The sequence below is a fragment of the Hyperoodon ampullatus genome (genome assembly GCF_949752795.1).
Source record: "Hyperoodon ampullatus genome assembly, chromosome: 4".
NCBI classification, from domain to species: Eukaryota; Metazoa; Chordata; class Mammalia; order Artiodactyla; family Ziphiidae; genus Hyperoodon; species Hyperoodon ampullatus.
The window spans coordinates 56,199,723-56,216,194 of record NC_136917.1 but is presented as its reverse complement, the minus strand read 5'-3'; the positions used below and the strand labels follow the sequence as shown (position 1 = coordinate 56,216,194).

At 38.2% G+C, this 16,472-nt stretch overlaps 1 protein-coding gene across 2 annotated transcripts in view; it reads left to right on the top strand.

Annotated features, from left to right (window-relative positions):
* Nucleotides 1-15,854, top strand: part of NDFIP1 (Nedd4 family interacting protein 1) — a 127,434-nt gene extending 111,580 nt beyond the window's left edge. For both annotated transcript variants that reach the window (XM_079701882.1, XM_079701881.1), the window contains 5 exons: nt 1,892-1,979; nt 2,959-3,083; nt 5,463-5,529; nt 8,675-8,780; nt 14,828-15,854. In XM_079701882.1, coding sequence (XP_079558008.1) covers nt 1,892-1,979; nt 2,959-3,083; nt 5,463-5,529; nt 8,675-8,778 — 384 coding nt within the window. In that variant the 3' untranslated portion in view covers nt 8,779-8,780; nt 14,828-15,854. The remainder of the gene's footprint in view (nt 1-1,891; nt 1,980-2,958; nt 3,084-5,462; nt 5,530-8,674; nt 8,781-14,827) is intronic.
* The last annotated feature ends 618 nt before the right edge of the window (nt 15,855-16,472 follow it).

The window sequence follows — 16,472 nt, the reverse complement described above, 5'->3', positions numbered from 1 at the left end:
CGGTCCGGGAAGATCCCACGTGCTGCGGAGCGGCTGGGCCCGTGAGCCATGGCCGCTGGGCCTGCGCGTCCGGAGCCTGTGCTCCGCAACGGGAGAGGCCACAACAGTGAGAGGCCCGCGTACCGCAAAAAAAAAAAAAAAAAAAAAGAACTTCTTAAGGGGTTCTTTTATTCAGCCAACATGTATAGAACACTTTTTTATATAATGTGCTATGTATTTTGCAGTGGATAGGTGGAAGGCTTTGTATAAAGCAGTGCTCCTGCCATACAAGAGCTTAAAATCCAGCTGGGGAAAAGGCCCACGAAGACCTATATCTAAGGAACAGCACAAGAGCAGTGAGCGTTAAGAACTGTGACTTTAACTTTGTGATCACAGGGTAGATGGGATTTGAAGTGGGCCCCGAGTTTTGATGGATAAGAACTCAGAAAGCAGATGTGAATCAGCCAGGTGCAGGGCAGGTTCTATGGTTGTAGTAATTGGTTTTGCTTGAGCAAAGAGTATGTGACCAGAACTGTAGGTTGTAGAATCTTCTGAATGCTAGGCTGAGGCATTTAGACTTACATGTAGGTCACACACAGTCTTTCAGAGTTTTTAAGCATGAGTGTGATAAGACAAGTATGGTGTTTTAGAAACATTAACCTGGCAACAGTTTGTAGGAGGAATCCTGGTAGTAGAGATACCAAGGACAGAAAGAACAGCTAGAAGGCATTTGTAATATTATTAGGCATTACTTCCATGTATTTTTGTAGTACATCTTTGAGTAGTTATGCAAAAAACAGAATTACTTTCTAATTTGGCAAAGCCTATTTATCCTACTAGTATGAATTCATAATACTAGCTATTTTGTATTTTAAAAAATATAAAACAAACACATTCTTATATAAATTTCAAACAATAGAGGAACGGTGTTAAATTAGATGGAAGCTGCCACTGCCACTTCTTCTTTAGTTCCCATTCCCCAGGGGAACCAGTTGGCAGCTTGTTATGAATTTCCCAGTCCCTTTTGTGTGTAGGGCAAGTTTTGGTTCTCCCTAAAGTTTTATTTATTTATTTATTTTTCATTTGAGGAACCCTCATTGTACTGTGTACAAGTCTACCACTTTTACTTTTAAGTGTATATTCATTTATTTTTCAATATCTCAACACATACCTACAATTAGTTGAAAAGGTAAGCTGCATATGTTGGTGTCATTGTTGGTCAAGATCGTCTTCCTTCTAGAGTTGCAACACTATGTTTTCAGATTAGGATGGAAAGGATCCTATCTGCTGACAAGATTGGAAGTGAGGTTGTTTCAGACCTGTGTACCGATATAAACAAATGGTTATGGAGCAGTGGGCAGCGCTGTTAGGCTCTTCACATATGATTACACTATCTTCTTCCACCCCTCCACCCCACCCCACCCCACCCCACCCCAAGTCAGTCTCATAAAGCACTTGAGCTAGTCAATGTTATCTTCTTAATAGGCCCAGGATTACTAATATTCTGGGCTAAACAGGCCCTGGATTATTGATATTCTAGAATTTAAGCCAAATGTGTAAGAAAATTTTCTTTTTCTTTTCTTTATGTATATATTTCTTTTCTTTATATTTGTATATATATAAAAGGAAGAGTGAATAGTTCTTTGTGAACTTCATAATTTTTGAAGTGTATTGTTAAAGAACTTGTGGGTTATAAAGTGAAAAATTCCTTTCACTGAGAAAAAATTATATCTTATAAGACAAATGAAAATTTTAACATATAGTTAAAGCCTTAATGCTCCTAGTTTTGAATTGAGCCAAAGCAGTATATTTTCTCATTGGAACTCACTTTTGTCCCTTTCTCTGTTTTTCTTGATGTCTTTCCTTTGCCTTGAAATAATTTATTGTGAATTTACCTTTTCTTTTCATTTAGGATGAGGATTTTGTGGGTCGGGATGATTTTGATGATCCTGACCAGATGAGGATAGGAAACGATGGGATTTTCATGTTAACTTTTTTCAGTAAGTATATACACACAGCAGAGCCACTTCCCACAAACCAGAGTGCTTTGGATTATGAGTGAATATGACTGAATTAAAAGAACTAGTTGAGCTAATACATTATATTTATTACATATATTTAATACATTATATTTATTTTAATACATTTTATTTAATGCATTACATTATATTTATTTGATGCCTTTTACTGAGATGTTCAGAGCTTAGTACACTTTTATCTTAATATCCTTTCTCTTTGTCTTTTATTTCTGTGAATACCTATGCAAAATATAATTAAAGCAGTTTTGAGGGATGCTTCATTTTTACATGATCTAATAAGCTTCATTTTTGCAATCTTCAAGGCCCCTTAGCATTCCTCCTACTCATCCCTGACCGTGGAATAGGAATTAAATGCCTTTGATGAACTTTATTTTGCAAACTTCTATTTTCTAATACATCAAAGTCAGCCCGATTTTTCCCCCTTGATGTTATTTTGCATTTAGGTTTCCATATGCCTGACTTGGAAGTGAGCAACAATTTCTTTAATTTGCTGTATTAAAAAGATATGAAGCAAATGCAGTGCTTTTAGAGGTGACGTGTTACATAAGCTGTCAAAATTCATAGAAGCAGGAGATGAATGACTTGAATCAGATTATTTGGGGACACTAATTTAATGTTCAAATAATGTTTATTTACTCAGGTGTAACACATACAGTAAAGGGCACAAGTCATAAGTATACAGTGTGGTGATATTAAGGCATTTTTGTAAGCGTATAGCAGTAGATGTAATAATATAACACCTGATATTCAGAGACTGTGTTTTCTTGCTTGCTTTTGGGAGGAAGACAGAGGATGGGTGTTTTGGGGAAGTGGGATAAGGGTTTTGGAGGGTGGGCTAAGCCATTTAAGCAGAAGCAAGTACAGAGGGCACTGTTAGGGCACTCTTGCTCCTTGGGTAACAGGACATGTCTGACCTGTTTTTTTCTCTTGGCTTTTACAGTGGCATTCCTCTTTAACTGGATTGGGTTTTTCCTGTCTTTTTGCCTGACCACTTCAGCTGCAGGAAGGTATGGGGCCATTTCAGGATTTGGTCTCTCTCTCATTAAGTGGATCCTGATTGTCAGGGTAAGTTGTGCAACAGTAATGATAGTCTGTAGAGAAGCAATAAGTAGAATAATTTTGAATATTTTATTTCTTTTTCATCTGCTTTTTGGAATCATTTAAAAATGATTTTTGGTTTGTCTTTGTTCTGGTTTCATGAAATTGAACCTAGATCAGTTGCAGTTGGTTCATGCACCCAAGTTTTTTTTTTTTTTTTGGTGGTACGCGGGCCTCTCACCGCTGTGGCCTCTCGCGTTGCGGAGCACAGGCTCCGGACGTGCAGGCCCAGCGACCATGGCTCACGGGCCCAGCCGCTCCGTGGCATGTGGGATCCTCCTGGACCGGGGCACGAACCCGCGTCCCCTGCACCGGCAGGCGGACTCTCAACCACTGCGCCACCAGGGAAGCCCCATGCACCCAAGTTTTGTAGTCAAATCTAGTGAATATTGGTGGTCCAAGGGCATCCATCTATCCTTGTTCACCGGCTGCTTTCTCTGTTTTTAATGTTTGTAATGTGATAGTACATGTATTTGTTCTGAAATTAGTTGTTTTTATAATAAAAGAAAGACTCTGTCACCTCTCTGGTATCTCATCAAAAGCAGACATTCCTCTCATTAATACTACCGAAGTTTTAGTCTTTCTTCTCTCCTTCCCTCTCTTCTTTTCTCCCTCCTTCCTCCCTCCCATCATTCCTCCCTTCCAGGATTGGTTATCAGTAGCATCATTGGTTATGCCAAAATGTTTGGAGAGCCAAAACTGTTTAACTGTTTAAACAATGGCTCTACTCCATTAGGAGCCCTTACCTCTAAGGTAAATTAGAGAGAGATCTTCAGTGATGTAGGAGTTACCAGTTAGTTAGAATTGCATGAAGTAATTTAAAGTTGTAAAATATCTAGTCTCTTAAAGTGTCCTCTGATTTCAGATAGGTTTACTGCCATTGTTAACTTTATATATAAAACCAGTGTGTTTATCATAAATTGACATTAATTAATGGGTGTTGACTGAGCATTGGAGTTTTTCAAAGTTATTTATTCTAAAGGAATTGTTAACATTTTTAGAATTCCAGGTTCCTTTGAGAATCTGATAAAAGTTACAGGCTTTTCTTGTAGATGGCTAATGTATACTCACCTAAAACATGGACTTTAAGTTAAGAACTCAAGCCCTTAAGAGGTTTTTCATTCCTTCTCTATAAACCTTGTTACTTTATTAAGAAATAAAATACTGTATTTAATGCTCAAACCGTGCTAAAGTCCAGACTGTGTTAAAGCCTCCAATAGAAAAAAGATCAAATTAGTTACCAATCTTTTTATTTTTACTAAATTTTTAACTGAATTGAATGAATCAGCTTGTATTAGTTAGGATGGTTTTTTGAGTAACAGAAAACCTAGCTCAAAATGGCTTAGAGGGCTTCCCTGGTGGCGCTGTGGTTGAGAGTCCGCCTGCCGATGCAGGGGACACGGGTTCATGCCCCGGTCTGGGAAGATCCCACATGCCGCGGAGCGGCTGGGCCCGTGAGCCATGGCCGCTGAGCCTGCGCGTCCGGAGCCTGTGCTCCGCTACAGGAGAGGCCACAACAGGGAGAGGCCCAAGTACCGCAAAAAAAAAAAAAAAAGGCTTAGAAAACAATGGGGAAACTTTATTTCCAGTGAAAATAAGTCCTGACATGGAGGTTAGTTAAATGTTTCACTGACATCATCGAGGACAGCTGATGGTCTGCTCAACATGTTGGTATAGCTGCTCCACCCTCAGGGTTAAGATGGCCAAGGCAGTTTCAGGCATCACATCAGAAATACAACAGTGTTCAACAGAAGAAAGGGGACTATTTCTTCTCCTCCTTTTCTTTTTAAGAGCTAGGAAACCTTCTCAGCAGCCCTCAGTTCCATTGGCCAGAATAACATTATGTGCTAGTCCCTGGCAAAGGAATGTGATTATCATGATATACGTGATAAAAGTTTCCAAGGTCAAGACATGGCTGGAGGCATAGGAACAAAATCAGGGATCATTAGAAAACAGGTCAGATAGTTGGGTTTGGCACTGGGTAAACAAAATGAAAGTTATCACCAAGACATATTTCTACAAGGGAAAATAACATATGGGCAAAAAAAAAATTTTTTTTTTAAAAACAAGCAGGTTTGAGCACTTTCAAAACAAGGCGTATGTAAAGCCGAAAGCTATCATATTTCAAGATTGCTTTTCCGTGAAAGAAAATATATTTGCGTATATCGTAATCATTTCAAATCTGTACTATATAAGATACTGTCACTAACTTGTTAGAAATTTTTGTAAGAACTAAATGAATAGCATTAGTATACAAGATAAAATCTTGTGTTTTGTAAACTCTTAAGCTAAAATGTGAAATTATATCTGCTGAGGTGCTCTGAAGTATTTTGCTTTATTTTTCAGTTTTCCACTTACTTCCCTGGATATTTTGATGGTCAGTACTGGCTCTGGTGGGTGTTCCTGGTTTTAGGTAAGTGCTCTTAACAAAGATAAAGGAGAGGAAAGATTATGTTAAATTTTAGCAGTAAAATTACTTTTAGTAAACCCTCATCTCACTTACTATACAGTAGTGTATTAGCAATAATAAGTATAATTTTTAAAATATTTCAAGGATTAGGCTCTTGTCACCATCAGAGTAACATACATGTTCATAGAACGTCTCTTAGTGGTGATAAATTTCTCCTAACCCGTCCATATACACTTCTCACATTTCCTATGTGGCCAGAGGGGCACACTGATAAGATGACTTTATAGTCCATAGATCTTTTTTCCCCTTGTGAGTTATTGCCACAAAGCGTTCACAAGCTCAACCCCAAATTGCTTATAGGTATATTGTAACCAGCTGAACTACTCATGAGTGTATGTGGCCTACATTCAGTTGGATCTGTCAGTAGAAAACAGAAAATGTATAGCCTTACTAGATATAACTTCTGGAAGAACCGCCAGAAGTTATGTCTAGTAAGAATTGGGGTTCCAGAATTCTTTAGTTTGCCGTTGTTGAGAATAAGAATTATTTTGTGATGAGAGGGAGGAATTTAAAAAAATATATATACCAGCCATTTCAGGTTGTTGGTCTTAAGATTATACTTATTACTCTAAATTTTTATTTTAAAATCTTTTCTTCCAAGACATCTTAAAGCAAAGAAATGAGCAGTGTGGTGAATACTGTTGGCTTCTTCATTGTAGAGAAAATACATATGATACAGTAACAGACCATCATCACTGCTGTCATTTCTACAATAGCAGGGACATCCTGTAGCTGTTAAAGATGGTATAATTGCCTCACTCCGCTTCTGTGACATCATTTTCTCCTATCCTAACATTTCTCCTGTTTCAGGCCTTTTTGTTGTCTCCTTGATTAGGATCCTTGGTTCCAGGGCTGCTAATGGGTCTGGCTAGCACAGTGTAGAACCCATGCGCAACAGGTGCTTAATATATTCAGGACCTACCTGTTTTACCTAGGGTAATAGAGCCATGTATTGCTGACCCTAAATTTTACTTAGAAAATACAAGTCATCCATGATGCCATCCCCCACCTCCCCAGTAGCATCATCTGCTCTACTGGCATTCCAAGGAAAGAGAAAGAGTGATTTTTACCCCTTCCCTTGATTACTGAGAAACTTTTTTTTTAAATGACCTACAGGAGAATTACTTTAGAGGAGTAGTTCCTTGACTTGCTTATTCTCTAAACTGTATCTTTAAGAGAAAGTCTGACTCCTCATCTTCCCCCAAGCCGCCTGAAGTCCAGGCAAATCCTGAATAGACCAAAGAAGAGTCATTAAGCATAATTTTAGGTTGATTGTTGACAGTGTTGATAATTTAAAGAAATTTAATGGGCTGATTTCCTTCATATATTAAAGTTTCATGGGAGATGAATTTATAACAGTTTGTAATTGATCATTCTTGCTATCTTACTGCTTACTGATAAGCAAAAAATAGTGAGACTTTGGATGTACTTAGTGTATTTGGATCCAGTGTTTGGGTCATTTTTGGAACCTCTTGCAGAGAGAACCTTTTTTTTTTTTTTTTTGAGTTTTTCCTTCAAAGAACAGGTCTGTACAAAGTTCTCAAGCTGGCAGCTCATAAGCTATAGCTAGCCTGCAGTTGTGGTTTGTATGTTCCACAGTTATTTTCAGAAGTTTGTTTTTGTTTTTGTTTTTGTTTTTGCGGTATGCAGGCCTCTCACTGCTGTGGCCTCTCCCGTTGCGGAGCACAGGCTCCAGACGTGCAGGCTCAGCGGCCATGGCTCACGGGCCCAGCCGCTCCGCGGCATGTGGGATCTTCCCGGACCGGGGCACGAACCCGTGTCCCCTGCATTGGCAGGCGGACTCTCAACCACTGCGCCACCAGGGAAGCCCCAGAAGTTTTTTTTTTTTTTTTATTGGTTGTCTTTGTATGAAAATCAAGAATTTTCATATAAAATACCTGAATTTTTTATATTTTCAAAATTGAAATGTCTAACAAAACTGACCTATATTCCCACATGGCACCCATCGTTTGACTGGAGCTGGCTTGTTGATTTTGGTGCCAAACAGGATGATGTTGTGCTCAGTGCTGATGACTCTTGGTTATGCCAAAAATCAGTCCTATTTGAGTACAAAGAGTCTTCTACTCCTTGAGTATATTTTAAAATGTATCCAAAAGAAAGTGATTGCCTAGAGCTGGGGAGATGGGAGGAGGGTAGGAAATGGGGAACGGCTGCTTAGTGGGTACAAGATATTTTTAGAGACGACAGAGTTCTAAAATTGGATTATAGTTTCAACTGACTAAAAGCCAGTGAATCGTACACATTAAATGGGTAAACTTTATGGTATGTAAATTATATCTCCATAAAGGTGTTTAAAAAAATGTGTCTAAGACTCAGGGACCATCTCTGGAGGAGGAGGGCCAGGAGTGTGTGAGCTACCATGGGAGGGGGCTCGTCGCCTTCCCCGCTGACTCCTAAATTAAGAGTAGAGAAGTACAGTTGAGAATATGAGAATTGCTGTAAAGGTAAGGGGAGCCTGACATCTAGTGGACAACATTATGTACTGTCTACGGGAAAAAAAGAAGCCCAGGGCAAGAAAGGATGGAATTTTTTTTTTATTTGAGAAAAACAGTTTATAACCTCTCTAAAAAGAGTATATTATCTTGGAATACTTTTTTGGAACTCAGAAGGTAGCTTTTGGGAATTGCCTGGTGGTCCAGTGGTTAGGACTCCGCCCTTTCACTGCTGAGGTCGCAGGTTCCGTCCCTGGTTGGGGAACTAAGATCCCTGGAGCCGTGGGGCGACGCTGGAGTCGGGGCGGGGTGGGGGAGAAGGTAGGTTTTGATAATGCTTCTCAATGAGGCTTCCAAATGTAAATGTTTGGCCCCATCTTATTTTTGTTTCCTTTCTAGACCAATTAGATTCTGAATGTGCAAAAGAGACTTTGTTTTGGCTCTTGAGATTATGTATTCTCATTGAGAAGTGGAAAATTTGGTGTGGAAATCCTTTGGAAATTTTAGAGGCAATTGTGTTTTGATAGCTTTTAGCAGAAAAATGATGAAGTATTGGTATCAGGAGGGATATTTCTGGGGAGTGGACTTAATATGGGAATTATAAACTCATTCTTGACTTTTCTTTTTTAAATTAGGCTTTCTCCTGTTTCTCAGAGGATTTATCAATTATGCAAAAGTCCGGAAGATGCCAGAAACTTTCTCAAATCTGCCCAGGACCAGAGTTCTCTTTATTTATTAAAGGTATTAAAGAAAAAAACTTTATTCTAGTCCCAGTGTAATCATGTGATGCATTGCAGATGACTATTCAGGTTTAGAGTAGAGTGTACACCCTGTGGTAGGGGATATGGAGAAGGTAAGGAAGCCTTGTCTTTTAGTTTCTAGTTTAGTAAGGGGTGTTTCTATGAAAAAAACTATTTAAAAAGGCAAGTTAGAAAAACTGCCGAAGGAGAAAACATTATCTCATGTTCGGACAATGCAGAAGAGTCTCGACTGGGACCCAGGGTCCTAGATCTTTGAATCGTGAATCCTGAAGCCACTGCTGCAGTTTTACCTGTTCCAGAGGACTGTAGCAAGAAGGAGCCTTTCAGGCCTGATCACTCAGCTCAGTTATGTGGGGCCCTAAACCCCAGAGCTGGCAGGACCACGAGTACTTTAGGAACTCCTTTTGCCTGGCCACTGACAAACCCATCAAGGCTTCTGTCTTCTCAAATTAGTCAGAGAGGCTTTCCTGATCCCTTTTCTTCAGGTTCCCATCCTGATGTTACCATTCTGGTGGTAGGATCAAACCCCAGGAAAGGAAGGGGAGGAAAGGGCCTTTTCCCTTGCCTAGAACAGGAGGACTAAGCCTTGCCAAGGCTCTTTGGTTCACCCGTGGTTTTCCCCAGAGGCTGACTCCATCTTACATCACTAGCTACAAAAAGGAGGAGATAGGGAATCTTGGGAAAGAGTACACCAGAGAGAGGCCTCTGGTTACAAGATCTAACCTTCGTGGAATTGACTCTTTGTTCCTTAAGACTGTTGAGGACAGGTGGGACCATACTGGTTGAAGCCCTCGAGCAAGGATTTGTGAAGGTTGTAGCAGTTGAGATAAACCTGAAATGATAGGTAGGAAGTGTAAATGATCGTGGAAATTGTTGGGTGGGGAAGCATTTCAGAGTCACCTAAGGCCAAGTGTTGAATAGGAATAGAGGCAGAGAAGTTACGGAGCTGGCTTAAGGGACAGCAGTGTGATTGTAGCATAAAGGAGTGTTGAGGCTTAAGGCTGGAAAGCCAGGCTGAGACAGTGTTCTCAAATGTCTTGAGCACTAAGCCCGTTTGCAGTGGAAGTGTTGAACTCATGGAGCAGCCCTTTAAACCCAGTGACGTGTTGGCTCAACACAAGGCTGACTCCATGTGAGCATCAGTTTGTTCTGTATTTGCTGTTGGGTTATCATAGTTTCTGTAAGTAATCATATGCTAAGAGTGTAGTTCTCAATTTTGAAGATTGTGGTGATCTTAGCATGCAGAGTAGAGTTCTCAGTTTTGAAGATTCGTGGTGGTCTCAGAATATATGCTTCTAGAAAAGAAAGTACTGTATTTAATTTGCCAGGTGGTGAGATGGTATTGAAAGTTTTTAAGCAACAGAATAATATGATGAGAACTTCTTAAATGAAACAAAAATTTTTTCAATCATGGCGTAATAGTAATTACTAATGTTTGTCAACTTTTTGATATATCAGATACTGTACTAAGCACTTTACATGTATAATGTTCTTACATAAGTAACAAAGGCTACAGTGACAGATAAGCTCAGATACATGCATGGTAGAGTATATTCATAAGGCATTTCTTATAAAAGTTAAAAAAGCATGGAAAGAACTTAGGTTCTGTTGGTTAAAGTCAGTTTCTTCAAAGGAGCGTGCACTTTTATTTGAGAGAGAATTTTAGCCATTAAGAATACCACTTGTGTTTATGACTTTTTTTTTTTTTAAAGAAAGGGAATGTTTTGTTGCATGTTTAAAATGTCCTGAGTGGTGTGTCCTGAATTTGAATTCAGTTTCACAGTCTGGGCACAGATGGACACTGACACCACTGGCCTAGGCCCTAATGCCTGTGATGTGCCTGTGTTTGTGTCTGGGACATCCTAGCTTTAAGAGGCTTGTCAGATATTTTGTGTGGTTTTATTGTAGTTAACCATTGCCATCTTTTTTCTTCCTCTACATATCTGAGTATAATTTGTAGTTACTTCTAAGCCCTAGGTTTAACTCTTACCTACCATAGATTCAAAAGTTAATTCTTTGGGGTCGCCATAGTTCTTCTTAGGATGAACGCTTGAAATCACCTACAGATTTCCCCTAATCCATTGGTGCCCAACATATCCTGAGGGGACAGATTCCTCCTGCCCTCCCTCCCTCCCTTTCTTCCTTCCTTCACAGATTCTATAGGTCTAGTCTAATGGTGGCTTTGAATTTCTAAATGGAATGAGGCCACACCTCTGTCTGTTCTCTTCATTCTTCAGTTAGAAGGCAATTTTAGGCTTTATTAGAGGATGCATACACTCTTCATCTTGCTTCTAATACATGACAGGTTGACACGACAATACAGGTTGAGAGAAAGCCTGAACTTCTCAGTTTTCCTGTATTGTTAGGGACTTGGAGGGTTTTTTTGTTTATAAAATTTGTTATTATTGTTTTGATTTTCTAAAACTTCTGAACTGCTTTATGGGTATATTCTAAATGTAAAACAAAGCATCTTTAGGGTTATGATTTGAAGTAGACAGCCCTTAGTTAAGTAATAATGCTGTTGGAGGGGTAAAGGGATATTATAGACCTGGTATTCTCTGTATTTTGGAGTGAGAGGCCTTACAGTGCTTTAGGCATTGTCAGAAACTTAGAGGTATATGAATAAAGTTCCCCAGTGGAGGGCATAGTAGGGTTTCTTTGCTTTCTTGTCTGACTTTGATATCCTAGTTGATTTGAAATTGTCCCAGACATGCCCAGAGGATTCAGAGCTCCAAATTAGGGGTTTAGGGACTTACAGCAGCATTTAGAATTTTAATAACTTCCTTACTAATTTTCAGTATCCCCAGAGGGAACCCAAAAAGTTGTAATATCCCATGGGACTGAATTTCCTTTGTCTATTTGACAAGGGTAAGAACTGTCCATCCAGATCCAAAAGTAGAATGTTTTCTTTCTCTAGTTCAGAGGAAATTTAGTTTAATTTAGTTTGAAGATGTACTAGAAAACCATCATGTAAGGTGTGAAGATTTTCTTTTCTTTCACTGAGACCTCTTACTTTCTTTACTGGAGGTATCACTAGTTAAAAGGTAGCTGTGGGCTTACTTTTTGCCAGAAAGCCACAGGTAGAGAATTTGTAAAATAACTTTGCCATAGAGAAAAATAGCTCAATTCCCATGCTAAGATCTGGCACTGTAGTAGAAAAAAGTATAAGAATAGTGACTTTTCTATTTAGGCTGCCCAAAATATAGTACACACACACACACACACACACACACACACACACACTCACACACACCTCTCTCTCTCTCTCTCTCTCTCTCTCTCTCTGAAATGACCTCAGAAGGCCTTCTTTCTAACCAGCCAAAGTAGATATTACAAGAGTTGAACACTAAAGCTCACATACCACTGTCATAGGGCAACTCTCAGGTTCCCTTTCAGAGCTTATTTATAAGCTTATAAAGGAAATTTGGGTTCCTGCCTCACAGCAAGAAAAGCCAGAAGGAACTGCTAGAGCTGGGCACAGTGGCAGCAAGAAGTGTGTGACTGTGAGGAAGCAGGAAAAACAAAATGTTCCTTCTATGTTGTTTAAAAAGAAACAGGTACCTTTTAGAAATGTCTTTATCTTATTTACCAATTAACTGGAAAATAAATTTTTATGGAGTACCACTTCTTTTGATGCTGCCAGGTAATTGAGGAGCTAATTATAGTAACTGTAAGGTGGTAACACAATTAACTGATATCTAACACTACTGCAAAAGCACTTGTATATGCGAAGTATAATGGATCTTAAATTTGTTACTTTAACCACATCTGAAATAGGAGGGAAGAAAATTTGTAAGCCCTCGCGGCATTAATGAGATAGAGCCCTTCATAATTAGTGATTGCTGTGACCTGGTGAGCTATACATATGAGGCATCAGATATCTTCTTAACTTTTTTCCATATAATGATAAATGTTTTCATTTCCTTTTTTCTATAACCTTCCCCCTCCTTCTTAATACGTCTTTATTTTTAATTCACCTCAAGTTAGTTTGACTTATTTGGACTGCGTTGTAAAGTAACAAGACAGTAGAAAATGTTCCCAGAGGAATTTTTGCTTAAAAAAAAAAAAAATTACAGTGTCCTAGAAGAAATTGTTGTCTTCCTCTTGAAATTAAGTGATCTGTAGGCTGTTGGATTCCTTTTGTTTCTGAAGTGATCTAATCTAAAGTTTAGTAATGATATCCACAGTCCCTAAAATGTGGCATTCCATCACTGTTTTTGTAACAGCTTGTGAGTCAAGTTGATCTGAACAGGCCTCTGGGTCTTAGAGAGCAGTGATTGCCTCTCTAGCAATCTTTTTCATTTGGAATTTGTATGGTGATTGAGATCACTCATTAGTAACCTATCTAGGACCTCTTAATGGATTTTTTTTAATATTATAGTTGATTTACAATGTTGTGTTAGTTTCAGGTATACAGCAAAGTGATTCAGTTATAAATATTCATATATCTATTCTTTTTCAGATTCTTTTCCCATATAGGTTATTACAGAATATTGAGTAGTGTTCCCTGTGCTATACAGTAGGTAGGACCTCTTAATGCATTTTTAATGTTTGTTGGGTGGCTCTGACTTTGAGGGATCTATTAAAACTAATTTGCCTCCGTGGAAGCAGCATGAACTAAAGAAAGTGGCCAGGTGAACTGTATCTGAACTGTATCTCATATTCTTGCAAAACTCTAGTGTTTTGACCTTATAGTAATCATTCTATCCGTTTTTATCTGTTAATGGAAAGTGATAAAACTGAATTTACTTAGGCTTGTAATGAGTCTAGCCAGCCTCATTGCAAAAATCTCTATTTGACATCTGTCTACCAATTTTCTTTTTGGTTCTACTTGGCCTTCAGGATTCCTTATATTCTTGTGTCTTTGTCCCTGCACATTCTGAAGTCTCCGTAAAGAAGAGTTGCTCTTACATCAATATCATTGGTTTATTTCAAATCAAAACACCAGTGTCAGTGAATTTGGGGTTTGGGAAATATTAAGTGTTCAAAAAGAACGTGTTGATTTCCTCCGGTGTTGTAGCTTCTCTGCATCTTGCCAGCCTTTTAAAGATGTATACAGTAGTCTAATCAGAAAAGATACAGAAGGGCTGCTTGGGGCTTTTACAGTAATTTGGAAAGATGGAAAAGTGAGCTAAGGGCCTGTGTATGAGCCCATCCAACTCTCATTCGGTGTAGGGTATCACAGCATAGTTTCTCAATAAATATTTGTTAAGTTGTTAATGTATCTCTTTAGAGTATTTTTTTAGCAGTAATATAGGGAGTTATTTGTATTTTTTCCATTATTTCCATGAGAACCAAACCAATTTATATGCCAAAACAAAAGTACCTCAGAGTATTAGATGAAAACTGCATTTAACAAAATAGATGTACATCATTTTGAGAGTATTTGTTTTAGTCATGTATATTGCTTTTTTAAAATTGGGGCTATATACAGTCCCCCCACTCCGAGATACATGCCCCAAAATACAGTCACTTTTTTTTCTAATTGATTGGAAAAAGTACTTGTGGTACCTGTGAGTTTATAGTTGTTTCCTAACTTTGCCCTGCTTCAAGTATAGACTGATATCACTGGCATCCTTGTTGGAAATCTTCCTTGTGTGAGATTTGGCAGAATTGGCAGGGTAAACAGCTTCGAGTGTGTATGGAAAATTACCTATGCATTTGGATTCTACTGTCTCTTTGTCCCCAAGTTTCAGTCATTGCTGCTGAGGTTAAGTGTAGGATGAAGTGCTACTTGAATTCTGTTCTTTTGTTAGGAGGTTTAGAGAGAGAGAGAGACCCCTGACCTCATGGGTTTTAGAGAAAGCATTCAAGTTCTCTCTAGTTCTACAGTCCTTTATAACTTTAAGAACCAAAAATGTAACGTTTATTGAATACTATGATGTCAGTGTATAGTAATCTTAAAGCTATGTAAAAATGTACTTCTTGTGTCTCCAAACATCCTGCCTTCTTTTGTGACTACATCCTTCTTTTAGCCAAAATAACAACTTAACCAGAGTTTCAATATTCAATATCCTTCTCTGGCAGATGTTTTCTGGCAGAGGCCTTCCTGCATTTATGAATTCTCTCCCAAGAAGCAAGAGAACACCTGCAGGAAGTGAATCAAGAGGCGGAACACAGAGGAATAATCACCTGCTTTAAAAAAATAAAGTACTGTTGACAAAGATCATTTCTCTCTATTTGTTCCTAGATGTAAAATTTTAATAGTTAATGCGAATCATTGAATCATTAGTGGTTAATGTTTGAAAAAGCTCTCGCAATCAAGTCTGTGATGTACTAATAATGCCTTATCTATTTGTAGTCATTTTAAGTAGCATGAGCCTTGTCCCTGTAGTCAGTAGGGGGCAATCTTGCTTTATTCATCCTCCATCTCAAAATGAATTTGGAATTAAATATTTTAGTGTAAGATATGTACAATGCTGGCCATTTAAAAAAGGGGTTTTCTCAAAAGTATAACTTTTGTTATGACTGCATTTCTGCACATAATCCATTTTGCTGTTAAAATTAATCTAGAAATTTATTTAATTGTACTGTGAACACCTAGAAACAAAATCATAGTGCAAAATACATTTAAGGTGTGGTCAAGAATATGTTCTTAATTGGTAAATGATAAGCATTAATTTTTTATAGTCTATATTCTAGTTTTGCTGTACCTTATTCTGTTGTGTACCTAAGGGATTGTCAAGGTGTTATCACTGTATAAAATAGAAAGGACAAGGACAAATGCAGCATAATTACTAATAAAATGCAATTCGTGATACTTTCTGTGATTAGAATCCCTACCCCTTTTTTTTCTTTTTCTTTTGTCTCCTGATGATTAGGCCAGGGGCTAGGAGTAGGGAGGGGATTAGGTAATAGGAGCAAAAAAGAATTAGCTTGGAACTTTTGAGATGATCCCTAACATACTGTACTACTTGCTTTTACAATGTGTTAGCAGAGACCAATGTGTTATAATGTAGAGTGATGTGCTTTCTGCCAAGTGGTATTCACCCTGGTTTGCTATGTTAAAGCTGTAAATACAACAGAACATTAATAAACGTCTCTTGTGTAGCAACTTTTGCTGTGGATTAGTGTTTAATATCTTGCTTTGCACTTGTTAATTGCTAAGGCAGTTTTTTCTAATCTTCATATAGACTCATACAGAGTCATTCAGTAAACAAAAAAAGAAATTGGTCTTGGGCCAATTTTTTTCTTCTTTTTCAGCAGGGGACGTTTCTTTCATATCATACTCAATATATTCCTTAAAATATATTAGTTCTTCAAAAGATAATGGGTTAAAATAGGGAGGAATTGTAGCGCTCTTAAATCATTCTGGAATTCCCAGTTATGCTTCATTTTTTAGACATAATCTCAGATAATTTATTTCCAATGTTTTCTGCGTGTTCCCTGCATTTGCCCTTTTTCTCAGGTGAACACAGCCAACTGGTTTAAGTCCTATGAGCATCCAGTTGAAGCTAAAAATGTCTCATTCCTCCTGATTTCTATTTTTGTCTCAATTGTGTTAAATTTAGAGACCAGTGGTTCTTACAATGTCAGTCATTTGATATTTTTCCCCTCTTCCACTTATTCAAAATATAAAGAAAAAAATGTAGCAAGGTGGTCCAATAACTACACAAACCAGCACTAGCTTGGTATGATAGCTGCAGATATTCATTTATCTGCTGCATGTGAA